Here is a 26,717-nt window from a genome sequence, read left to right as displayed (position 1 = left end):
TAAATACAGCACATTTTTAATAATAACTGGGGTGGATCTGACCTAACTATAAAATGTAGGTAGCTTATTAAGTATTACATATGGCAGGACTAGATCAAACCATTCCCAATGATTTTTTTTTTTTTCCTATATCCCCCTCTCTAATCCTATTACGACAAAAACATTTTTATTTCAAAACTCAGCCCTCCTCCAGCTCCAGAAACCAGGATAGACTATTTCTTCTCCTCCTTCCGCCCATCTCCGGCATCGCCCGCACGCCAGGGGTCTCGGCGATTCCATTTCCAACGCTTTCGGCAGGAGAGCTGAGCCCACAAGGAAATCATGGGACAACGCGAGTTCGCTTGAATGGAAAACAAAAAAACAACGGAGTGGGGCCCGGCGCAGCCTAGATATGGCCTAAGAAAATGGAAAAAAGTTTAATTTTTTTTCAAAACATTTTTCTTTTTTTTTGTTTTTGTTTTTCCCAGTCTCATGTCGGCATTCTAAGAACGTAAGAAAGCCGCGCTGCGATTTTGCTGCCGCCGCGGGAAGGCCGCTCACTGGAGAACGCATTTCTCTTCCTTCTTGGCCATCTTGCCTTTGTTTTGCTCGAGGGTCCTCTCCAAATGCTCGTCCTCTTCCTCGGCCCTGCGGAAAGAGGCGCGGTGAGGAGCTGCGCGGGATGCGCGCCGGCCCCGCTCGCCTCCGCGGCCGCGCCGAGCTCCCCCACGGCCAGCGGCTGCAGGAATCTCACACAGCGCACCATATGCTCCGCAGTAACTTTAAAGGCAGGTATCGCTTAATTAGCATTTCCCACTTTGAAGTAAAAATACACTTGCTACAGAATATCGCGGGGCCCCTCCAGCCCCGGCGCTGGCAGCCAGCGGCGGGTGGGCAGCATGGCTATTCCCAAAGGGATTCCTCTGGCCGCGGCCCGGCCCGGCCCGGCCCGGCGCAGCCCCCCGGGGCCGCCCGCAGCCTCGGGCTCTCCAGCCAGACCGTGAGGGCTTGTCGCTGTCAGTCAAGCCCCAGCCTTCCCCGCCTCCCTCATTAAGAAGGTAAACAATGAAAAGCAGGAGCAGTAGATTATGAGGGAGATAGCAGGACAATTGAGGAGCGGGAGGGAAAGAGGACACCAGCTCCAAAAAAAAAAAAAAACCAACCACCGGGAGAAGCCATCGCCACCGGCCCGGCGGAGTCCTCCTCCTCTCCGGCCGCGCTTCCCGAAGCCGAAGGGGAGAGAGGGTGCAGTCCTTTTGGCTTTCTCCCCCACCCACCCGCGCTCTCCATTGCCCTGGGCGATCATGTTAAAACTCACATGGCTGGTGCTTATTCAGATAAGCCGAACAATGCTCCCCACCGGTTACCATGTGAATCTTCACAAACCCCGCAAGAATGCGGTGGTTCAAATCCCCCTGACCCCCCTCCAAAGCCAAATTTATTCAAGACAGCAAACTGCTCAGAAGCTTTATGAAAGCAAGTGGTGCTAGAGGGAATTCAGCCTTGTATTTACAAATTAAAAATTAGATGCATCATCATGCAATGAAGGTTGGAAGAGCGGCAGAAAGGCAGGAATGTGTAACCGCTTTTATCGCGCCCTCCTCGCCGTCTGCCTGGGCACACGGGCCCACGAGCGAGCCCCAGGACGAGCAGCAGGCGGGAGAACCCACGGCACACGCGTGTCAGGCTCTGCGAGCAGCGAGCTCCACGGCCGCGTCCTGCAGGCAGCGGCGGAGCCGGTGCGGGGGCACCAGAGCCCTTCCCGGGGCACCGGCCTGGCAGGGCACTGCCCAAACTTCCCGGGAGTTTTCATTTTTCTCATTTTTCTCCTTCTTTTCCTTTCCCATTTCCTTTTTTTTTTTTTTTTTTTAAATGTGTCCTTTCCCCTCCACCGTTGCTAAGGGAAGAATTTTTTCAGGTGTACACAGATTAGAAGTGGAGTTAGCAGCTAAAATTACCGGTAATCCAAGCCATTTTTTCCTGCCACAAAGCTCCTTTAATTTGGGTAGCAGCCTTTTAGGTGCTACTTCTTAGAGCAGCCTCCAGATTTGCACTGCTGCGTCCCTTTCTGCTCCTTTTGGGCAAAGCTCCTTCACTTCAACCCATTTAAAACACACTGCTCTGCCACTCTGCGAGTCAGAACTTCCCCAAACCGCAGCGATTTGCCCCACAAATAAAGCCCCTCACAGGCAATGAGATCTCAGCATGACAACACTGAAAAGGCCCTGAAAATGGCCACGGCAGCAAGCCAGACAGAAAAGGAGAGAGAGAGACATGGCAGAGGGTTTCAGGGGCTTTTGCTTCCCCCCAGATGTGTTTCCCAACTTCCAGCGTAACTTTTCCCTGGCTTCAGCCGGGAATTGTGCTGGGACTCAGGGTTCCCCGGCACATCTGGGCACACAAAGGTCTGGATGAAAAGGGATTTTAAATCCATCGTCTCTATCTGGACTTTTTTCCCCCCCAATTTTGATGTTTTCACTTTTTATTTTTAAAGATTTTTATTTGTTTGCTTGTTCATCCCCTGTTCTCCAGTTGCAGCAGCAACTTCAGCTTTTGAAAGAGCAAACTAGTCAGAATATTTCAGTAAATGTTTTGCTCAGTCCCTCACTACTTTTCTCTGTTAAAGTCCCTTCCTAAGTGCTACAGGTTTTGTTGCTTCATCTTATAGCCCTGTGAAGTAAATAATGTTCTATTACGATTTCACAGAACAGAACTGTGCATTTGTTTGGGGGTTTTTTTTTTTTTTTTTTTTTTTTTTTTTTTTCTGTATTTGCTTATTATAAATGTTTGAAAAATGCCTTGGGAAAACCTGCTGGCAGAACTATTCCCTTACAATTTTACTTCCATTTCTAGGAAAGGAGTCTGCCTTTCCTCCCCCCAAAATAAATAAAGGGTCAAGCAGGAATTGGTTAAAAGGTAACTGACTCTAAGTATTTAAATAACATTTTATAGGTGACTACCTTGCAATTTTGTTTTATCCAACAAAATACTGCTCGGCAGCAGTTTTGGGAAGCATCCCTATGTTTAAAAAAGCAACTGTGTTCAAGTTTGATTCCTACCTGTTGTGCCTTTTAAGCCAGGATTACCTATAACACCTGTCACATAGAGTTACCCAGGCTGACTGCAGCTCTGGGAAGCTACAATATGGGCTGTGATTAATTTGAAGATTTCAGAATAATACTGTTATAAAAGCTACACTCTGGACAAAAATAGGATTAAGCTCTGAGGCTGTATATGAGCTAAAAGTGTTGAAAGCTAAAACCCCCGTGCCACCACTTGCAACGGGCAGTTTAAAACGACAGAGTTTGCTAAATTCACATTGAAGTAGAAATGTTTTCAATTATTCATCTTCATTGACTTCATATTGTCTTTTTCTTTTTCCCCACTGCTTAAACTAATAATTACTTTGAGCAAACAGACGTCCAGATCCCATAGAAATGCTTTAATAGAAATGGTCGAAAGTTCTCGTAGTAAAACCTTCAACCTTGCCACTATAATAAATAAGCCTGGCACTTTGATGAAAATTAACACTAGTTTTGTAAAGAGCACATTGGGGGATTGCAGTCAGGTCTTATCTTTAGTTCCAGTCAACTAGCAATCCTGAAAGAGTTTGCATCATCATCAGAGCAGGCCATTTGATAGGATTCTGCTGCTGAACCTAATCAATCTATGGAATACTGTGGCTGCGCGGTGTAACAAAGCTAAAATAGATTTACAAATGGGGTTTTAGAGGATAAGCTCCTCCACAGGATTACATATTGATTTTAAATATAAAAAGCTTATCATATAAACCATAACTACAAAAATAGTGAACCTATGCATAAATCCTTTTAGAAGAGCACCCACTTCAAACTATAAGCCAAGAATAAATCAAGATGTACAAAATCCGAATGAAGATCCATTTCTTGGGCAGAAAATGAACACACCACCCCAAGGTGTGCAAAAATGAACTTATCTTTTCTAAGGAGGCATTAAAACTCGACTGAAAAAAAAATAAAAGAAAGGAGTGAGAGGCAAGGTAGCTGGAAGTGAGGCATCCCGGCACTCGGCTGCAGTGACACCAGGCTCTCAAACGCAGCACCTTGCGCACAGGAGCAGCGGGCTCAAACAGCCGGCCAGGACCGCGGGGAGGTGCGAGGTGAAAACGGACCCCGTTTACCTGCGGTTTCTTTGGCCTCTTAGTGAGGGGCTTCCGGCCTTTCTCGGTCGGAACAGTCCAAGAGGAACACTTTCTAGCTGGAAGCAGGCAGCGCGTTAACTCTCCCTTTCTTATCTCTACGGCTCCGTGGGGGAGGGGGGGAGTACGCCTTTTTTTTTTTAACCACCCTGGGTCATTCATGTGCTCCTCGTGAAGTGCCGTAACCCTCCAAGAGGCCATTCAGCTCCCGGTGCCTGCAGATGAGCGGCCGGGAAGGAGCCACCGTCTCCACATCACTGAGCATCCTAGCGGGCAGCACCTCCGGCCGCAGCGCTGCCCGCACGCTGCCCAAGCAGGCACGGCAGAACCGCCTTTATCTGCCATCAGCAGGCTCCCACCTTCCGAAAAGCTCTTTTCTCTCCTTTTTTTCCCTGTCATCAACCAGCTAAGTAAATTGGTTGACAGATTTTTAAACAGCATAGTCACGCGTGGAAGAGTTAGAGCAATTTACCAAAACAGTAATTACCACTTTTCAAAGACTTTTTCTTTTTTAAGTTCCAGTTTGGGTTGCTGTGCTCTGCCTTTCTTTTGGACAAACAAACCTCTCCCATCCTGTTACATACACATATGTGTGTGTGTGTATACATATATGTAATTTATTTCCTGCCCACATACTTCGGTTTTGGAAGTGGTGCTGGTAAAAGTGAGATCTGTCTTTTCAACTCTTTCAGGGAGCCCACGCACTCATTAGCAATCGGCTAAAAGGCCTCGGAGAGACAGTGCTGGGCTGTCCGGGCAGCCCCTGCTTCTCCAGAGAAATCACACTGGAAATGGTGTGATTTTAGCAGGGCTTCCCGAAAACTGCATCTTTGCATCTTCTGAATACAGAAAACACCGACTCACCCATCGAGAGGCGAGATGTCACAAATGCGTATTTTGAGTTTTCACAGTTTCAAATTTAATATGTTTTTTGTGCAAAAGCAGGTAACTGTTAGAAGTTCTAGAAGACCAATAATCTTACTGAGAGCTAAAATGCTAAATGAGGACTTTGTTGCATAAATAAAAAAATCCCCCAAAATAACCAAAATTCTCCAGCATTTATGTTTGCTTCCTAAACCTCTGTTTACCGTATCACCAGCAGCATATTTAAAAAAAGAGAGAAAAAAAAAAGAGAAGAAAATGTGAGAGAGAGAATAAAAGATGATTTTCTGGAGTTTTACCTCTCTGAATTTACAAAAAGAAATTAAAAAACCCTTTTTTTTATCCCAGACAATCTGTCTGGCAGAAGCTGCTAGACATTCAAAGGCTGCTGCTAGGACATTCCAAGGCAGTATACATATATGAGGCAATTAAACATCGAAAGTTTAGGTTTAAATCCAGGATCTCTTTGCTCCTCTCTAGTTTTACACTATTTTACGTTTTTAATATTTTATCAGTACAATTCCAAATTAATCTGGCTTGTCTCTGCAGAAAGCAATGTATATATTTATGACCCAGGATTATCCAAGAATATATTGAAGACAGTCTTATGCAAAAAATATTACTACAGATGGAGAGATAGGAGAAAGCTACCTGAAACCTGCTGCTTTTTTCTAACAAACTTATGCTCCCAGTGAAGTCTCCAAACTAATTAGAATTGATTTATTATGGATCAGGTACCTTATCAGGTGAAGAAAGAAATTACCATGGACAGTCAAAGGGTTGAGAGGTCAATACAGAATAGCAAAATCAATTTGCATTGATTAGACAAAAGGTCCATTTTACAGAGCCCAAAGGATTAACTTTAAAGCAAACATCTTTGAACTGTAAGGCAGCATTTGTGACTGAGAGGTATAAGTGGTGCAGCATTAGAAAACACTTAAGATATTTAAATAAGAAAATAATGCAAGCAATGGTTTAAGCTATCTGGATGTTTATTTTTTATTATGAATCATCCCAAGGATTATTGTATAATTCACTGGAAAGCCCTATGGAAAGGGTGCAATTGTTTCATTTATCCCGTGTCAATCTTCCCCTGAGTGTTACCTCCATTCAGGTGAGGTGACTAAACTGGGGAGAGTCACAGGGAAGGGAGAAACTCTGTGCAAAGGATCACTCTAATCCTGCTGGTGCTCGTGATGAAATATTTACTTGACAAACTTAGTGTTTTACCACCAAAACCAACGAGACTTTTTTCCCCTCAGTGAGTTATTGTTGTAGAACAGGTCTGAAACATTAAAAGGAAGAGGCCCTCTTCTGTGGGTCACCCCTTCCTTTTTCTGTGGCACCAAAAGCAGCACGATGCCACAGGAAAACCAAGAGAGCACTACTGCAACAAAAAACTGTAAACCCCAGACGCATGCTCTACCTCCTCATCACTTTGTTTTCAAAGTTTATTGCAACAAGACCATACTTCTTTGTCCCATATCTCGGTATTTTTTTAGTTTATTTTTTTTTTAATCCCAAAGAAAACTTAATACTGGAATTGCAGCCCCAGCACACTTGCTGTGCACTATCAATTAAAGTGATGCAAATATCAGCATTACCAATGGGCTTCAGAGAAGCCTCCACGTTTGGCACTCCCAGGTGCCAAACCTGTCCAGCAGTGAGAGCTTTCCCCCTGGCCCCCAGCACTGCCTTACCTTCAATGGCCAGCATTGCTCTCAGCTCCCGGTTCAGCAGCTCGTAGCGCCTTTCTAGGTCATGTTCTTTTTCCCTAGGCAAGTTGCAAATGTTCATCAATATGTTAATTACTAAATCATTAAACACTTAAAAGCACCTTTAACTTACATTGATTTTAGGACTCGCAACTGACTTTTCTCTTTAACTTTAAGCTACTCCAAACAAATGATACACAAACTTAAAATCTGGCTCAGGTGGCTTATTCAGTAACAGGGCCTTTTCATTTCACGTAAGGTCGGCTTTAATTCTCTCAGTTTAACTCCACTGCACTACAGGATGCAATTATTTCATATTCATCTCTGGAACAGCTGTTGCGGAATGTCCAAAGTATAAAATATTCCCCCAGATCTAATGAGCAAATTCCAGCATCAACCTATTCACCAAGATAATGTGACGCTGGAAGTATTATTCTATGTACATTCTGCCCTAATCAACAATAAAAATTAGACAAGGGATTAGAAAGCTTAATATTTTGCAGGTAAAATCCTCTGTCAAGTTCAGCAGGAGATAGGTGAGCAGAGGCTCTTCCCAGGGAAGTATGCAGACATCTACACTAGGTGGCATTACTGAAAGAAATATCAAAGTGAAAGAAGCTGGAAGAGAAGCACTCGGGGCAGAATGCCTCTACAAACGAGCAGCTCCTTCTCCCTTCCTCAACACTGCCAGTGAGAAAAGGTTCATTTGTCCTTACTTTGCAGTATCAGTGGTAACACTGCACTGTGACTGATTTACTGACATCCCTTCAGCAGAGATGGGACTGAGGATTTTCTACAAAGCAGGTAGTGACTCAAATTTGGCTCTTCTCTGAATAGACTTCACCTGTCTCACCTGAGGCACAATCTAAATCTATCTGTGCATTTCTAAAATGCAGTTTTATTCTACTGTTGGGCTTTTGAAAATGTAACAGTGCTTAATATTTCTTTAATTTCTTTTTTCACAGCTCTGGCTAATCTTGTGTCATTGCATGCTTCTCATTTTCAAGTCTGAAATATGAGAAAAACAAGTTACTCGATGTGTAACACATCCACACTACTCACTTTTGAGGGTTTTTTTTTGAAGCTTAATGGGAAGAGAGTAAAAAAAGTTTTGTTTTTATCTGAAGGGTAAATAATCCTTTTTTAAATACATATGTTCATCTGTACTTACAGAAGAGAAAGCTGGTTCATTCGTCTTATTAAGGCATTCTTCTTATTAACCAACATAAACCACTCCTGCATCATAGCTTCTTCTTCTTCTGTGTTTCTTCCTGCAATCAAGAGAACTTCATTACTTCTGTGGCATTTCACAAATTGAGGTACACATTTTCACTTCAGGTTTTGGAGTATCAGTTGCCAGTATCACTGAGCATGACAATGCATATTGTCAAATGGTAAAAATATCACATGACTGCAAAGTCCTGCCTGGTTTATAAATAAATCTTTGAAAGCAGCTATCCTCCAGGATACATTGTAGTGTTCTTTATCATGCTGACCCTAAATAAATACCTTTTAAAAGGACTGTGTATTTTAAATTCTCCCAAATGAACTACATAATTGCAATGCTTCCAGTGAACAACCCTTACTGCTAAAAGATGTCTGGTCATCACCAAACACAAAAACAATCCCTGTAGGCAAGATCCACTCCACCCATGCAAACCCAGCACAGCCAGGATGATGTGGCAGGGATCAAAGTAGCTGCAGAGGAGATGCTAATCCTGAACTCTTGGCTAAGGTGTGGGCACCTGCTCAGCTTCTGTGTTCATGGCCACTCTTCCAGATGAGCTGGAAAGAGCTGCTCCTCTCCTCAACCTGCAACCAAAGGGAGCATCTGCACAAATACAAATAATCTTGGGATCCAGGCACCCAAGGGTCTCATGTGTGTATGCATGGACTAGCAACCCTTTCCCTAGACCCCATCCATCCCAGGCAGGATCAGGATCAAGATCAGGACAAGGAGTCTTCATAGCCTACCTGCAGGCAGTGCTGAGCTCTACCAGGCTTTCTAAGGCTCTGTCTCACCACCCCTGCACCATGAGCAAAAGGCAGATGAGCCTCCAGAAGGCTCCTGACTGTGCTTTCCATGTAACAGGGCTGCTCAGCCAAATTCCGTCCTCTCTGAGCTCAGGGACTTGGATAAAGTCCTTTGTGGAGGCTGTGCTTCAGTGGAAACCTGACATTCTCATCCCTCATGCTGAGGTGAAGAGCAAAGGTGATATGGTCCTCATTGAATTATGAAACTCACACATTTCATAGGGTTAAAATGAATCTAGGAATAAACTTGGAATGAAGGCAAAGGAGCATGAGCTTGGTCATATGAGTTTGTTTCCCAGCTTTGACAGAGCTTCATTGGGAGAGTGTGGGTAGATGTTTGAGTTTAAGCACCTCGTGTGCCATACGTGAATACCACCTGTACTGATCCTGCAAGGGTGCTAAAAGTTAATTCTTTGGTGTTTGTAACGGGTGTGAAATCTCTCACGCAAAGTGCTGCACACTTGGGGATGCTACCTTATTAACTTAATAGTTGCAGAGAAGCCGTTTCTAGCACCTGGAGCTGGAAAGACACCAGAAAAACATTGTTTTGCCCTAAACCAAAGCATTCATTTTCTGGATGGGAGTGTTTCAGATGCTTGCCACGCGCATGTTCACACCCCAACGCCACAGCAGTGTGCAAGCCCCGATCTACATGGAGAATCTCAGCCTCACCAGGCTGTGAGCCTCCTGCCTGCAGGGGAAGTTTTCCAGCTTTCTCCAAACTCTTTGATTCCCTCTGCCATGGCCATGAAGCATCCACACAAGGGCAGGAAAAAAGGATGAACAGGGAAGTGGGTCAGCTTGGGGTGGAACTGGTGGACCCACACGGTAAGAAAAGGTTACATTTGGCATGCTCTCCTTTCTGATAGGAGACATCCACCCATATCCACTTATCTGCCTGGGAAGTGCCTGGTCAATGAAAATTCCTGGAATGGTGCTTTTAGGGCCACAGTTTGCTAGCAGTGAGGCAGGAAGGGTGGAGCATCCCAAAGAATGGATGGACCCACAGTGCTTTTCCAAGCAAAAGCAGCATGGCCCAGCTCCTGGGGCAATAGAGCAATGAAAGAAGAAATCTGACATGTAGTAACGCTCTCCCCCAACATCTCCTTTTTGGGTTTTGTGCATAAAATATCACACCACAGCATTTACAACAATATTCAGCAGTTCAGTACACTTTGCTGGTAAGTTACAGATCAAAGGCCTTGCTGCTGTACTGGTCCATCTAACATGGTCTGCTTTTGGAAGTAGATAATAATCAGTATCACCAGCCTTTTGTTGAAATGCATGAAGTAGTTGAAACTTATTCAGGGGAGAGGTCAAGAAGAACGGGATTTTTTTGCCTTTTTTTTTTTCCCTTGCAAAATGACCAGTCTATTCTGTAATGCATGAGATTTTTTACTGGCAATGTGGCAAAGTTCTCACAACCGGACATCTGTGGCTACAGTAAAATTTCAATCAATTTGTTAGTTTTGGGGTGGACTGGGATGTCTGGCTCAAAGACTATAAATACAAGCCCTTGCTGCATTTAATTTTGCAAGCCTCAAAAAGAAATGGGAGAGACAAATGTCTCCAAAGTGTTTGGCTCAATGGTGGATCTGAATTCGTTGACTTTCGGTCCATGCACTTTCAGGTTAAGAACATAGACTTCAGATATAATCTTCTTTCTATTAATGCATTCCTTCTAAACACAGTTAGTTGCAACACATAATGAGAAAAGATCTGGGTAAAGCTTGGAGCTGTCGTGCCAGATCTGCACAGGTGCCTATTTTAATATATCCGTGCTGACACCAAAGCACACGCAATATCCATAGAATGGGCTGGTTTAGAAGTGAATTAACAAAGTCTTGATTGTTTTTACAGAATTTTAAATCTGTTTTTGTATTCGCTTTGGACCCATGTGATGCCCTGACACCGGTCATGTGATATCGGCTGCGATAGGCACAAATCCCCGGGCAGCAACAAAAGAAGAAAGAGCAAAAAAGAAAAAGCTGAGAAAAAGCTTGCAATTTGGAAAAAGGCCAATTTTACCCTGGCGAAGGCCTTTTTGATCAGTGAAATGACACATGTGTGCAATATTAATAGTAGTCGATGCCGATATTTTATTTGTTGACTGTCAGCTTTTAAATTCTTGTGCACAGAGCTGAAACAAATTCTTCCCAGGCAAGAAAAATAAAGATGAACTCCCATATATAAGAAATTTAAATAACTCTTCGGCAAATACACTAGCATTAGAGCATTACTTCATTTTTTTTACGTGGTGAAAGGATGCACATGAAACACTTTCAACAAAGAAAAACTGAGTGTTGTTACTGCAGCAATACTGCAAGCTAAACTCACATTTACAATTTCTAAATAAAAAATTTAGAAAAAGCCTTTCTTCAACACGGTTTCACTCTGTAAAACTCAAGCTGCTCCTGGGGTGGTTGTTGTTTCCACTTTCCAAATGTAAAACAAGTATTTAATTGACTTGCTACAAATGCTTGAAAATTTAAATTGGGAAAGTATCTGTGTTGTTCATGAGGAAAAAAAAAACCCAACAAACTGTACAGATTATTTAAATGAAGCAAAAAACCCATGCTGGAGAACAAATCGATCCCACACATGCAAACCCCTTATCTAAGCCAGTACAAGATGCTGAAAATCTATAAATAGCCCACAGATCTTAAACTTAAATTTTTTCCATAATACATGCATTACACTATTGTTTTTGATAAACAACAACAACAAAACCCTTTTAAAGCTAGTAAGTTGGACCATTACAAATTAATCCTGACTTTAATAACTGGTTAAAGACCCCTTCAGCTTTATAAGTAACAAAAAATATTAAAGCCTGTGATCACAGCGAGCTTTTCTCATTTCTCCTCTAACCATTTGTTATTTAATCCAATACTAGTAATCCAATTTGTCCATCAGACTTTTAAAGGGCAGAATGCAACTTCTCCAGCTTAGACACTTTTCAAAGTACAATATATTTTTCAAATGAATGCTGGATGTTTCATTTTTTCCCCAACTGTTCCTAGCTCTAATGTATGAGGAAAAAAAGAACAAGATGAACATTGTTCGTACTGATTAAGTAAGAGCTCATTAAAGAGCTGTCAGTGCTGTACTTTGAATATGCATGAAGCATATAATCAGATCTAGTACCGTCACTAGAGGAGAATACGGTAAGTACAAAGGATTGATTTAATTACTTAGAGTGGGCTGTGGTGGTAAAGCAGTCTTGTTAGCGCAGAAAGAAAAGGAGGTTGTATTCTGGCACGGTTAGGGGAAAAAGGCAGTTTTAGCTTCTGCCACAATACCTAATCTCAGGATAAAGCACTTTACATTGTAGCTTAAAATGAAGACTGCCAGTTTTCTAAAAAGACCAGAATTCATCTTATCTTGTTTAACCTCATCTGGTTAACTATCTAGCAGAACATATTTATTCTCTTTAACACGTAATTATGCTTATACCTTTTTATCCTATAGTTCAATAATGACTTCTGAAAACAGTCTTCAAATAAGAGCGGGTAGTGCTGCAAACATCATATGCATGCAAACTGCTCGGTAAGAGATTTGAAAAATGCAGCACCAGAAACTCAGATGAAACAGTGAGTACACACGCCTTTATGTGAAAAGTCAATACAGTTTTTAATGTCAGACTTTAACCTGAGGAGGCTTCTGGCAGGGTTTCTCTCATTTATTTTCTTTTTCCTCCTCTTCATTTCTGCTACCCCCCCCCCCCCCCCTTTTTTTGTTTTTTTTTTTTTTTTTTTTTTTTTTTTTTTTTTTTAATTAATTCATTCTTGTTTTATTCTTCCTCTAGGAATCCAAGGGAATTCTCTCACATCAACTCCCAGTGCCATTTTCTAATTTCATTGTCTGGCTTGAGTGGTGAAGGATGCGTGCTCTATTCTTCTCTTCACTTGACATCTACCAGAACCCTCCTCAATGATTAGGAATGAGCCCAACACCAAGCCTCAAATAGCACAAGACATTAAATTCTGCCCTCAGATATAAGAAGCTCCTACTGGCTTCTGAGTTGTGATTCCAGGCTGTAATAGTTCCTGCTCAGGATTCAATAGAGGCTGCAGCATAAAGTTTGGTAATTTTGTCCCTTACTGGAACAAATTTTAGTGATAACCAAAGTACTGATAGAATTTTAATGATAGCCAAGAAAAAACAAACAAACCACAACCCCAAATCCCTTTCCCTTCTCCTGTGGCTCATCACACATATTTCTGATTGTTATTTGAAATCAACTTGGGACAATTTTCTTCTACAATACTCAAGAAGCACGGTAACAAACACATTACCATTTTCTGAGAACAATATAAGCAACTAGCTTATTTTAATGTTGTACAGCTTCCTGGCAGTCTTTTACAAACACATCCTCCTTCATATTCTTCTGGAGTTACAAATGGATTTTTGTTTACACTGTAAGCTAATTATATCCCAAATTATTTAAATAAGAAGCATCTTGACAAATGTCTCTTCTGAATCAATTTGAAAGAACAATTTTTTTCCTTTCCTGCCAAAAGTACTTTCAAACTCAGCCAGCAACCAGTGTACCTAGGTACCATTAGACCCATTATTTTTAAGCCATTTGGGCAGCTAGGCATTAGATAAACCCAATATAGATTAATATAGTAAACCTGTACATTGCTAAGAAAACAGAGAAGAAAGTGCTACGAAACACTGGCAATACCACTTAAAAGGAAGAAAAAGCAACAACATGCAGGGACAAGATTAGTTTACAGCATAAATGTATGAATACAGTAACTCCTCTACACTTTATACCATCGTAAATCTGTCAAGGTAAGACAATAGATTAATATTTTTTTTAAAATCCTTAAATATAAATGTATTTAGGTGTTGTGCAAAAATGAATTACAACCTGTAGAGGATAAATAATAAAGGGTTTATATCAGCATCCCAAACCAGCCCATTCAGTCTGGCAAGAAATAACAGGTTTACAGAAATCACTCTGTATGCCGTCTTAAGCAGTAATTGTTTTTAAATTTTATTTGCACTGTGTGTAGTGTGTGTGCCATGGTGTCATGGTTAAACACAGAACCCTCCCCATTTACCTCAACAGAACTACATGAAAAACAACCTACTTAAGACAGAGCCCATTCTTCATCCATTTGCTGATGTTTACACACAGTTTTAAAATAGAATAGAAGAAGCTTTCTTCACTCAACACACTTGGGTGAAGAGGCCAGCAGGAGAATGCCAGTGCATGGGAACTGGAGCGGGGCAAATAACAACAAAAACTGGCCGACTTCGCTCTGCTCCTCTTGCTGGGCTATTTTGTAGTTGACAGAAGCTTGGTGACTACTGAGAGCTGTTCAAATGCCAGTGAATTCCACAAATTTAACAGGAAGGTCTTTTGAAAACATACCCCACTGTCTTTATTCGTCTGCTTAAAAAAAAAAAAAAAAAAAAAGTTGCGTCGCCCAATCATAGGGACGAGTTTTTACAAGTTTCTGAATTAGGAGCAAGTGGACAGATTGGCTTGTTTACCTGAAGGAGAACATGAATGGCAAATAAAGAATAGTTCTAGGATGTGTCTCATCTTGTCTCATAAGAACCTGGGGAAATTCACTGAAATTGAAGGTGGTGTGTTTAAAACCGATAAAAAGAATGATCTTTCCTCAAAGCCTCATCATTTACTGGTAGAACTCGTCGCCATGAGGCAATGTTGAAACTAAGAGCTCAGCAAGAATTAAAACCAGCCTGGATGTTGAATATGGAAAGGCAAAGCTGTAGCAATAAATATTCAAATAAACAAACAAAAAACCATGGGAGGCAGGAACTGGATCCTCCTGCTTTAGGACACAAGCTAACCTTTAATTTTTACAGGTTAAATTAAATGTTCCCTGGGGCCAGGTTAGCCCGTGACTGGCCCCTGCACAGATTCTTGCCCCAGCCTGAGTTCAATCCACACCTGCCCCACTACAGTGGAGTGTTCTGGACCAGACTGTGGGGCTGATCTGCTGTGGCCATTACAGTTTTACTGAAAGGGAACACGGGAAGGGACGAGAAACAGCGCCGGGTGTTTCAGCTGACCAACCTCACATTGCTAACAAAGGCTGGTGGAAGGTCTCAAATGCTTCCAAGTAAGCAGCAGACTTCCCACTGATTTTAACAGTCTTCTCATCTTGCTCACTGTGAACAGCTTATGCACAGATGAGCTCTTGTTTTTAATGTGAGTTACTGAATTCAACAAACACTTAAGCAGAAAAGCCTATATTTACAACAGATATTTTTTGTAAAGGAGAGTTACAGGAGACCTAATGCAAAATGTCTCTGACACAACTGAAAGCTACAGTGAAAATTTTTAAATGACGAGTGGTCAACAATTTTTCACTGAGTGAAACTCAGGCATCCCAAAAGAGACACATATGCTTGGAAAAATCATCCTCCCTTGCTTTCAGAGGGCTACCTTTGGTGGAAAACCTCAGAATTTTGGATAAAATATTTTTTCCAAGTAATTGGTGTCAAAACAGAACCCACAAGGACACCCCACAGCAGAAGTGGATGGGCTGCTTCACCTTGAGCTTTAGGCCTCCCATTTGAGATTACCACGCCCAGCTTTCTCCCATAATATTTCCTCCTTTCAGAGCAGGAGGACGTCCTCAGTTATTAAAAAACACTGAAAATGAACAAGAAGAGCCAGCAACAGATAAGCAGGTGGAACTGCTGTTTAGATGACACTGCAGAAGTGGTAGCTAGCAGATGAAAGACTAGCACAAGTTTTTGAGTCTGAGCTGGATGGGAAAATGCCTAAGAACATTAGAAAGGCAAATTCATGGCCAGTAACTTGCTGTCTGAGAGCAGTTGAGAAGGAGACATTGATGTCCACACAATGGAGTCTCATAAAGGTAGGAATCAACTGCCAAGAATCTGCCAGGCAGAGCTACATTGCAGTGCATTGTCTGACTGTTTCAGCCCCCAAAATACTGTAACCCTAATGAAACTGAGCTGCCACCAAGGAAATGCCTTTATCACAAGCACACATCAAATTAGCCTAATATCAAGCAGGAGACTTAAAAGTTCTTTGGTTTCTGAAACATAAAAAAATCAGAGAAGCTATTTAAAATTTTGAGAGCTGTGTAAACAGAAGGTCGGGGTTCTGACCACGTCTTGGCACATGAGGGGATTTATTTACCTGCAGTGGGACTGACTCACAGGAAGACAAACATTTGTGGCCTACAATCTGGGCAGCCTAAAATTATCACAGGACTGAAACCTCCACAAAAAGAGAAATTGTGGAAGACAAAACCTGCAAGACCACTGATTTTCTCTACATGACGAATCTACACAGAGGCCAGTAGAAAATACAGAAAACCAACCAGAACAGAATGCCTGGACTGGATAAAGATTATGAATATATTTTTAGTATAGGACCATCAATCCAGACCAAGAAACTTTGTGCCCCAAAATTCAGGCAACAAGAGGTGAGATTCCACTGAAACACGTGGAGATTCCTGTAAGAAAGCGATGCCTTGAGGACAAGTGCCTGTAGGGAATCCTAGCACTGAGTAAAACCAACACTTGTGCTTTATCACCCTCTGGTACTCTATGCACCCAAATTTTCTCACAAAGCACTATCTCAGAAGAAATTTCAGCACAGGAAAACATGCACTATGAACTGATACACTCAAACTTTTGAAACTATAAAAAAAATGGTGAATTGTGCTTGGAAATCCAGCAAGAGAGGGATGATGGTATGGCAGATGAATTATTTGATGTGCAGATTTGCAAGCAGAGTTGGATGTTTTGTCATGAGAGATAGTAATTTCTGTACAGCTCGTAACTACTCCTTAGAACAGTTTACCACCTGTTTATGTGGCAAGTGATAGCTGGGTAAGATACTGAAGTGAGAGGCCATTTACCTAAAGTTATTGGAGTGTGCTCTACTAGGTAGCATATGATTCCATTTTTACCAAATGTTGCCTTGCTTCCTTCAGAACATATTCTCCTGGAGCTGGAAAAGGGTAGTGGACATTATAAAGTTACTTTGATGGACAGAGCTGCATTTAACCCAAGCAACTGCCTGAAGTGAGATGACGATGGCAACAAATGTGACCTTGTATCTGTGTTAATGAAAACGTGTACTCTTACTGAGACTTGGCAGGTTTGTACTTCTGGGATCCAAACCTTCCCAGGGCTAACTGGGTGAGTTCAGCTAGGCTGAGGTGTCCCAAGGCCCCACAGCTTCCAGTTTTGACAGAAACGGTGGTTTTGGTGGCAAATGGGAGAAACCCAAGAAAAAACAACAGTGGCCTCTGCAGACTGCAGTGGCACCGTGGGCCAGGAGCCTCGGGGTGACCAAAGGGCCTTTCTCCTCGCCTTCACTTTGCAGCAGACACTGATGGTAGAGAAAGCTAACTCCAGGCACAAAGCCAAACACTATGCCTACCACATGAAAGAGCATTTATACTGCAACACCACAAAGAAAGATGGAATTCAGTTAAAAGAAGCAAGTGTCTGTTGGGTCTTGTAAGACTTTTGGAAGGCTTGCAAGCCTATTCATAGTGCCTAGGGCTCTCCCAGAGTAGTCTCCTGCTATGCGGGCAGTGCTCTACTTGGACTCTCTTCTTCAAGCTGGCTTCAACCTGTTGACAGGCTCTTTGAAGGCAATGATGAGGCTACAAAAGCCAGGGAAGTGCATGGAGAGAAGGTTGACTTATCACTCAGTCTCTCCAGCCAATGGGATTCTGTGTTACTTGGAGAAAAAAACAAATATGGTCACTGCTGCTGCTGAGACACTTTAAGGATTTGATGAATTTGGCCTGGGAAGGCTGAACATGCACACTGCCCACGTTTGGTCTTGGAAAGGTCACCTCCTGTGAACTTTTGCCTACCAATGCACAGACCTAAAACTGAAGAGATGGGGCAAATTAGAGACAAACTTTGAGGTTTGTTTTGTGGAAGCTTCTCCACTGTAGACACAGCAGGTAACTGGAAAAGTATGGCCAGACGGTCTTCCTTTACCAAAGGCAAGTCTGTTTGCAGGAACTGTTAATGGAAAGAGATGGATTTTGGAAAGAGTTTGCCAATAAGAGATTGTGGAGGCAACATAACAGAAGGAAAACCGGAGAGAGGCTGATAAACCTCAAGAACTCAAGATGTTCTCAATCGCCTAAAAAATGCATGATTAAATTGCATACTTGGGCAGAAATCTCTGTATGATCTGGGCCCTGAAGAGTCCTGTCAGAAAATCAGCTCACTGGTGTGCCAGTTTATTTGCATTAACAAACTGTCATGAATGACTTTGCACTGTGTGTCTTTGCAGGCATCTCCACAGAGCTCTGCAGGCCCCAGGTCACCCAAGTCACACTTGGATGCAACAGAGAGGCACAGTTACCATATTGTGAACGAGACCTCGATCATGGTGTCATTGCACTTCTTTCACCCAGGGTTTTGGTAGCTGTCAAAGCTCCCATTACCACAACCCTGGCAGAAAGTTCACATTTCTACACAATGGAGAGAGACACATTGCAACAAATGCTTTAGAATATCCCTTTGCTTTCAAAACAACAGTAACTACCAAGGCATTGTTTTGTGAACTGTTATCATGTTAGAGTAAAAATCTTTTGCCCCTGTCAAAAACTTTTCCTTCTACCAAACACAAACTGCTATCAGTAATATCCTTCCAGCCTCCTAGTTGTTAGGTATTTCCAATAGAGAAGGTTCACAAACCAGCACCAGCAGGGACCCAAACCAGTATCACATACAGCATTCATGTATCTAGAATTTCTTTGAAATGTTTTCACTCACTTCTTATGCTAAATGTAAAAAGATAAGCATCAAAAATGTTGCTTTCAGTGATACTTTTACATTTTCTATCTTGCCAGGAAGGCTGTTGTTATACTATCCTTGCTCCGCTTTGGGATGTGCACCTTTGTCTTTCACAACATGGTTGGTCAACTCATTACTGTTTCATGGTCTGGCAAGTTCTGGGTTCACCTGAGATTAATCATGCTGACCCAAGCACAACAGCAGTGCAGGAAAGCAAGGCCAAAAAACTGCTATAAAAACTTATGGTGTTACTGATTGGTTCTTCCTCATTTAGGCAAGATACGAAATATATGAAAAGACCATGATTTTTATTTTTTCTCCTTATGTACATGCACAGATATTTTCCATACTGTCTGCTTGCAAGCTTGAAGAGGTAACAAAACCAATTTTTAAATTCATCTCTCAGGCAAAACTGAACATTCATCATTTTACTCCCCAAGCCGTGACACTGGTGAATACAAATCTGCATTTGCTTTTGGGAATCCTAAAGAGAATTGTGAATTCAATTGTTTTTGAAATATGAAATTTGGCTTAGGGAATAGGATGCCTCCTCCTAGCTCACCCCTCCCTACTCTAGCACGGATTTCTCTTGCAGACTGGGAGACTCCAGTAAGGAGCATTCAAGATGGTATAATACAGGCTGGTAAACACAGCTCGATAATCAGGGTTGGGAAGGGGCAGAGCATATAAGGGATTTATTTTTTGATAGTGAATCTATACACATATACATCATCAAGCCCCCATTGAGAAGCAGACCACTCCAAGTGATTAATACAGCTAAAGGGGGCAAATAAGAGATCAATGACAAAAATCACCTGGTAAAAAAAAAAAGTAAAAGGTGGTGCATTTAATGGGCTTTTACTTTGCATGTGAAACAATACCAAGAAACCTATATTTTAGCACTTGTGCTCAACAAGCACTCTAAAGTATGTCGGGATGAGAACAGAAACCCATCCTTTCTAATAATCTTGTGACAAAAGCTAAAAGACATCATCCTATTAACTAGTGATCTCAACTGCTAATGCAGAGTACTTCCTGGTGTCTTTTATGTAGAATGCCGCTATTAAAAAACCACTAAACATTCACTGTGAACAACACAGAATCATTCATCTTTTATCAGCATCTCTTGTTAGAGGAGTATGAGAGGGGCTGAAGGTGTCATTGATATTATAGAGCGGAAATTAATCAGAAATTTTTCTCATATTTTCCTCATCACACTCATTTACTTTTGTACAAATTTCCCCCTGCTAAAAAGTTCATACCCAGCCCCCTGTTGTACGCTTTTAAGTTGAGAATATTCAACGAGTGCGTCAACTGAAAGGCACCAGGTCCCAACACAAAAAGCATTCGAAATTCTCATTTAGTTGTCTTTATTTTGCTAGCGCCATGTGGTCCTTGAAGATGTAGAAAACACGGGAAGCCGAGTAAAGATCAGAGCAAGCTCATTAGCATTCTGACAAAATTGGAGTGGTGGAGATGTATAGTTTGCCTAGTTTGTCGTTTTGAAAGCTACCGGTGGTAAGCTTTCTATTTCATTGTGCTTTTGTCTTTTTTTGGGGTTTTCAACGCAGCAGGGTGGTTGTTAGCCTAGGTTTTCACAGTGCATTGTGGGAACCTCGCCTCACATTCAGCCTATATAGTATCATTTGAGTTCAAGTAAGAAAAAAAAAAAAAGTAATTTTTTTTCCCTATTTATTTCATAATCACCTATGCTAATGTGTAATTGTCATCTGGCTGTCAAAGCCCATCCTGCCAGACACCTGGTTTATAAAGTTAAAAAACCCCCAAAGCCCCCCAAAATTACCAAACAAAATAAAGTCTGAGATGTATTTAAAAATAAGAACCTTTTAAACATGCTCCTAGTTTTCTTCAAAAGACAAGATAAGAAGAAATTAATTTAAATTCCACTGTTTACAATAAACTAGAAATGAATTTGAGACAGATCCAGTTGATTAGAATTCAAAAGAGACTCTGTATAACAGCCTCAATTCTATTTCAGAGCCTCTTGAAGGAAAGATGGGTTTATGCTCCAGAATTATGTAAATAATGAATTACCTCTTAGAAGACCTACAGAAGTTATTACTCTGGTCTTTTTTTTTTTTTTTTTTTTTTTTTTTTCTAAAAACATAAGGCTCACTTTGAAGGGCTAAAAGGGCTACATTAATGCTGCTATTCGACATGAACGTTTCCAAGTTGCAATGAAATGGATAAAGGTCTTTTTGGATGAATTTATCTGCTAAATCCTTGTGGTTGCCCTCCTATCTCGGATGATGACCCAAAAGAATGTCAACAGCTCATTTCCCAGAGAGCTGGGAAGAGTCACTACACAAGCCATAATCTGCACGTTCTCAAAGAACCATTTCAAACATTACATTTCACAAGCTGTTTAAAGAGATTTTTTCCCCCCCTCTCATCTTCACTCTCCTACCAATACTTTGGACATCAGTGCCTCGGAAATGAGTGCTTTAACAAAGTTGAAACGTGACTTTTTACGTATTGTGTTGGTGGGTCGGGCATACACACGTGCTCGTGCACGCCCCGTGCAACATGTGAGTGCCCATGGGTTTCCACATGCTTCCCATCCACATCACCAAATTCCAGCCATGCTGTGGCAGGGACAAGGCTAAAAATACATCAAGTTACCCACTAATTTACCATTTTTTCTTTTAATATAACGTGTGCCAGGCTGCCGAATCACAGATATCCTTTTAGTAAGAAAGAATAAAACCCAGCTTGGAAGGAGATACAATGGATCTAGGTTTGGAATACAGTAAATTTCACAGAAGAGTGCAGACTCAAGATATCTTTACTTAGCAAGGGGGAGAGGAAAAATATTGAGGGAAAGAGCTGCTTTATTGAAAACCTTCAAAATTCTTTCTTTTTGTTATGCATTTGGACAGCATCATTATCTCTACTGTCAAAATAGCCTGAGAGCTGCAGGCAGCCTCTGCTGAGCAAGAAAAGCAAATGGTCAGGCCAAAGAGGTCTTTAAAAAACAAACAAAAAAGCAGTAGAAGAAGGAAACTGCCTGAAAACAGAAAGCTCCGAGATTCCCATGTGGATTGACATATCTAAATTTTTCTATCATATTTATAACCTAATTTCACTCTATGCCTCTCATTTCACTTGTGTGAAACACAAGAAATTTCATCACAGGAGATGTTGCTACATTTGAGTAATGTGAGGAACTGTAATCCCTCCCCAAATAAAAACAACACCCTAACCCTTAGAATTAAACAGCAGTTTAATTCTTAACAAAAGGCAGAATTTTGTCAGCTCTGAGTTGCTACCTTTATTTCAAATCTCCATTTAAACATTTAAACCTTTTCACTTGGGTTCCAACTCCCAGCAGAGGCAAATAACCTGGAGACTGTTATCTGCACAACAGTAAGGGCGACCAAATTATTTTCTATACTTTGCCATGTGCTTATAGCTGCAAAATTATTTATCTCCTTCACTGCATTTTACTATGAAAGTTTCCTCCAGAAGAATCGCCGGGACCAGCCATATCAAATTAGAGGGCAGTCAGGAGTGTCTAAGTCCAGCTTTAAAACAAATATCATAACAATTACTTAGCCATATGGAAAATAGGGTATGTCTTTCCTGAAAGCTTTTATATATTTTCTATCTCAAATTTCAACTTCATTAGAAACTACTTCTGACTAGCAAGCTGCAAGATTGCTAAATATCTAACTGTTAACCCACCATGAAGAGACTCTTTTGAATGGCAGAACTTTTCCAAGATGCAAATGAACAATAATCTAATTTTTAGAGTAAATTAACTGAAGGATTCATTTTAATATGTTTCGAAGTCTCCAAAATGAAGTGGCAGTCGCAGGCTCTGCAATACACACACATATGTGCACTCATGCTCATGTACACAGACTGACACAGCACCCCCACTGCACCCAGCTTCCATCCTCAGGAGAACCCACATTGTATTTATGTTTAGGTTCTTATGACTTAAAGGCCAGATGTTTCACAAATGACCAACAATTGGAGGTTAGAATAAATTAATGACTGATTTCTGAGCTTTGATGGAATTAAGCATACTTCTTTTCTCAATGTGCCATGTGAATGTTTGCCTGTTCAACTTTTTTTTTCTTCCTTTTTTTTTTTTTTTTTTTGACAAGTGAGGCCACCCGGCAGAAAACAACTGATGCAAAACCCAGGAGTAATCCCTCTGTTTAGTTCAACACTGTGGTTAGCCTTAACACTGCCTCTATTATCCAATGGATTTAGAGAAACTTTCATTTATTTGTTGGCCTCAGTCTTCCAACTTCGTTGCCTTCTTTAAAGGACCCAAGACCCATTCCTATGTAAATACATTTGCATAGGGCCACAATGAAACTTTCTGGAGCTGGGATTAAACTTGCAGAACTAGATAGCTGTGCTGTGCATATTTGTGATCTTCATGTAAGTACTTTCCCAAATACATATGAGTGAATGAAGCCGATGTCCACTCTGGCTACAGGAATGCCTGGAGTTTAAATAAATGCCCCACCAAAAACTACAGAGCAAAACCCCGAAGCAAGCGGCAGAAACAAATGTGAAAGTACAATATATGTAAAATTAACAAAAAGCCCTTTTCAATTAGGAGCTGCTAAAATCAGCACATTACTTGCTGCAAAATGTCCTCTTCCACCCCAGCTTGTTCTGGTAGGATAACACATCCCTGGTGTAAAAGTGATGATTCACAGCAACTTGCTTTTCCCCTTTTTTCTTGCTGCCTCTGTTTATACAGAGTACCTAGGGTATATTGTATTATTATAAACTGTACTCAATACAGACTTCTTCCAGCCAAGGCAAATATAAAGCTTTGCATCCAGCAACTCTATTAGGAAACAGCACCCGGATTAATCCCTGCAATTACCACCCTCAAAAAATGCTAGTGGACACTCCATGCAATTTCACCATTCCCACAGACAAAATGCCAATACCTTAAAGGTTTATGTTCTGCAAGGGAGGCTCGATGGACCTACTGCACAACTAAGGAGTGGTTTTGTAGTTTCACTGGCTGTGATGACTGTGGGCCAGGAATTGCAACTGAATATATCCTTTTGGTAAGCATTTAAGGAGATAACACCTCCTTCCAGGGCTTACCAAACACAGCTATGTAATTCCTTGTTTTGCCATGCATTTTGTTCTTATCTAGCCTAAAATGTTTTGTATACCTAACTTAAAAAAAATTATTATTATAGCATCATTAAAGTACATAACTACAACGATTAAAAAAAAAAGAAACCAAACATATCAAACTTAATCACAAGCAAAAATACATTAGCTACTAGAAAATGACTGCCATAACCAGCAGGATGTCAGTGAAGACACTGTCACAAATCATAACCCAATTCTGATTTACACTGTATTTTCCTCATTCCCGACTGTATGGTGAACCTCTGCTGCCCCATGTAAATACCATATACAAACCCAATTTCTCTCGTTGGACTAAGCACATCAATACAAAAGCAAATGAACTACCAAAGTGCCCTAATTAACAATTTTGCAAGTGAATGCAGACATCAGTGCCACACTGCAGCCATTAAAGTCTATCCCTTGCCATATCTGTTTCTGTTAACATTTCAATAGACCAATTAAATGACCTTTCCCCCCTCAAACTCAATTAAGCTATTTGAACATCAATTGATAACTTACCATGTATTTATGCAAAATGTGCAAGCAAGAGATTCATTTTTTTCAATCCTAATGATGTTTTGAAGAAGAGAAAACTATCTAAACTATCCTGTCCTGGTATTCCATGGAGAGGGGGCCAGGGACAGGATTGTCTCCCAGGGGAGCCTGGTGGGCACGGTGGCATTGTGGCAGGCAGTTGGGAGAAAGCAGGTGTGAGGCAGATATTCTTCTTCCCTGCCATTTGGTCCCTACCAGGCAGCTGTCTTGGGAGGCCAAAAGAAAGCGGAGACAGCCATCTCTTTCAGCTTGTTGGAGTATCACGTCCTGGGTCACAGCCAGCACACTGGTAGGTGCCACAGGGTCACATCAGCCAACTTGTGGATATCCAGAATTGTTTCTTTTCTCCTCTGTTTTTCCCCCTCTTTTTGTTTTTGTCTCGAGTTCTTACCTCTCGCTGTGCAGTGGAAAGGGGTGCCCAACACACACACACACACCTTTCCAGCATGCCAGGGGAGGTGTGACACTGGACTGGAGCCTGCAGCCCCACGTTAAAAGAGGTGATTTGCTGACATTTGCATTTTCCCAAGGGGCTCCATACATTATGGATCTGTTTGTCACAAATTCAGGGGACTTGATCAGAAGGAGGTCAGTGTCTCCTGTTTAAAAGCTGCCCTTTGCGTCCCTGCACAGGTAAACAGTTCCCCCCACAGTTGGTAGATAGGGACTGAAAGCCAGGGGATTTATTTAAAATAAAGCCACCTCAGCCTGGAAGTGTTGTGATGCTGTTGGTGCTGCTGTAATTAATTTCAGGTGAGAAACATAAATTTTTTGGCTTCAAGAATTAAAAGGACAATGACAAATCTTCCAGGAAAAATAAGAAATGAGAATTTCTGTAGCACATTCAGAAAAAAGGTTTGCAAGTACCTATTGCCTCTCAGTAGAATTTAGATTAAAAAAAAAATCCTCTAATTTTCAACTAAGAAGAAATCAAGCAGAAAACACAGAAGCAGAGGGGAGGAAGGTATAAATTGTTTAGCCTTCCTTATGTCTGGGAAAAAAAAAAGTTGTACCTGAGCAAATTAAAAAAAAAACAAAACAAAACAAAACACTAAGCCTCAAAAGTAATCTTTCTTAAATTAAAACAAAACAAAAAAAGTAAAAAGAAACCACTTCGAAGATGAGTAGGAGAGAAACTGAAGATCCAGCTCTAACAATTCTATTTGAAGTTTTAGTTGAATCCCTTAAAAAAAAATTCTAGTGGCACCCTGGGATAGTTCAACAAAGGCCTGGTTTCTGGGAAAAAAAGCATTGTCCCTTTCAGAATGTTAATCTGGTATATCACTTGCTACTACACCCCAGCATGTACTTTTGCTCATATCAACAATTAAAAGAATACATTTATTAAATAGTCTTATCACTGGATAACTTGTAATTCATGCTAACTAGATAACCAAAGTAAATTTTATTTAAATTCTCATTTCTTTGTGAAACTTTGTAGATGGTGCATATCTCATGATTAACGGACAACGTCTAAAGCATCCCGTCCTCTAATCTTCCTAAAATCCCTTTTCATCCGATTGTTTAAGACTGCTTGAAAGGCTAACACCAAGTCTAAGACTACTGCACATTTGGGGGAGGGGAGCCTCTGTAGGTTAGCTAATTAAACTGTTTGTCTTCTGAAACATTTAACTGGCTTTAGAGATTATTCTAATTAAGAATGATGTTAGATGTATTTTTTAATGTAGCTATTAAAATTAATCATAATCCAGCAATCTCATGTGTTGAACTATGTAAATAGAGATGTGCTTGAAATCCTGCTGCAGTTTCTTTATTTGGGAGTTGATCATTATGGATTCTACAAAGCACACATAAGCATCAACCTAATTTTTAATTAAGAATGCCTTGTGAAACTCTAACTTTTACTCCATATTTATGAAAGGTAAACAACTGACCTCAGCAGAGGCAGACTCCAGTGTTTCCCAAGCAGTACAACTACGAGGGGGGATATGAGCTCTCATTCATACTGTACATCTTTTTCTTTCTACTTCGCAGACCGTGTATTCAATTGAAGTGAAGGAAACCCATTAATTTTGGAAGGTCTGCAACTTGGCAATTGCAACTTCTCGTGCTTTTCTTTACTAGACATACAGCAGAGCTCTCACAAATATTGCTGGCAAGAAATTTTAAAAAACAGACCACATAAAAAAGTTGGCATTCTATCAGAAAGAACGGCTGGGGCTAGAAGCCAATATGTAAATTGGTTAGTTAAAAAAAATCTAGTATGATTTTCTCCTTAAATAATTAAGAAAACAAAACCAAAACAACAGAGAGAAACAAATGAATTATGACTGCAGTACACACAACAGGCAGCCTCTATCAGAACTCAGAAGGGTATTATACTCTAAACACTTTTTCTTCCCTTACTGCTGAAAGATTAATACTGGTTATCCCATTAAAGTTGGTAAAATGCCATTCTTGTGTCTTAAAGCTCTAGCATTGGAGGTCAA

At 41.0% G+C, this 26,717-nt stretch overlaps 1 protein-coding gene across 1 annotated transcript in view; it reads right to left on the bottom strand.

The window, feature by feature from the left end:
- Positions 1-26,717, bottom strand: part of EHBP1 (EH domain binding protein 1) — a 204,788-nt gene continuing 178,071 nt past the window's right edge. Inside the window, exons 21-26 of the mRNA XM_041404490.1 lie at positions 7,925-8,024; positions 6,552-6,812; positions 4,343-4,461; positions 4,061-4,215; positions 1,143-1,273; positions 1-759 (exon numbers count right to left, since the gene is read on the bottom strand). Coding sequence (XP_041260424.1) covers positions 537-759; positions 1,143-1,273; positions 4,061-4,215; positions 4,343-4,461; positions 6,552-6,812; positions 7,925-8,024 — 989 coding nt within the window. The 3' untranslated portion in view covers positions 1-536. The remainder of the gene's footprint in view (positions 760-1,142; positions 1,274-4,060; positions 4,216-4,342; positions 4,462-6,551; positions 6,813-7,924; positions 8,025-26,717) is intronic.

The sequence above is a fragment of the Onychostruthus taczanowskii genome, unplaced genomic scaffold, assembly GCF_017590055.1.
Source record: "Onychostruthus taczanowskii isolate IOZ18803 unplaced genomic scaffold, ASM1759005v1 scaffold21, whole genome shotgun sequence".
In the NCBI taxonomy this organism is placed as follows: Eukaryota; Metazoa; Chordata; class Aves; order Passeriformes; family Passeridae; genus Onychostruthus; species Onychostruthus taczanowskii.
The sequence above is the reverse complement of the archived record's forward strand: the minus strand, read 5'-3'. Positions and strand labels throughout refer to the sequence as shown.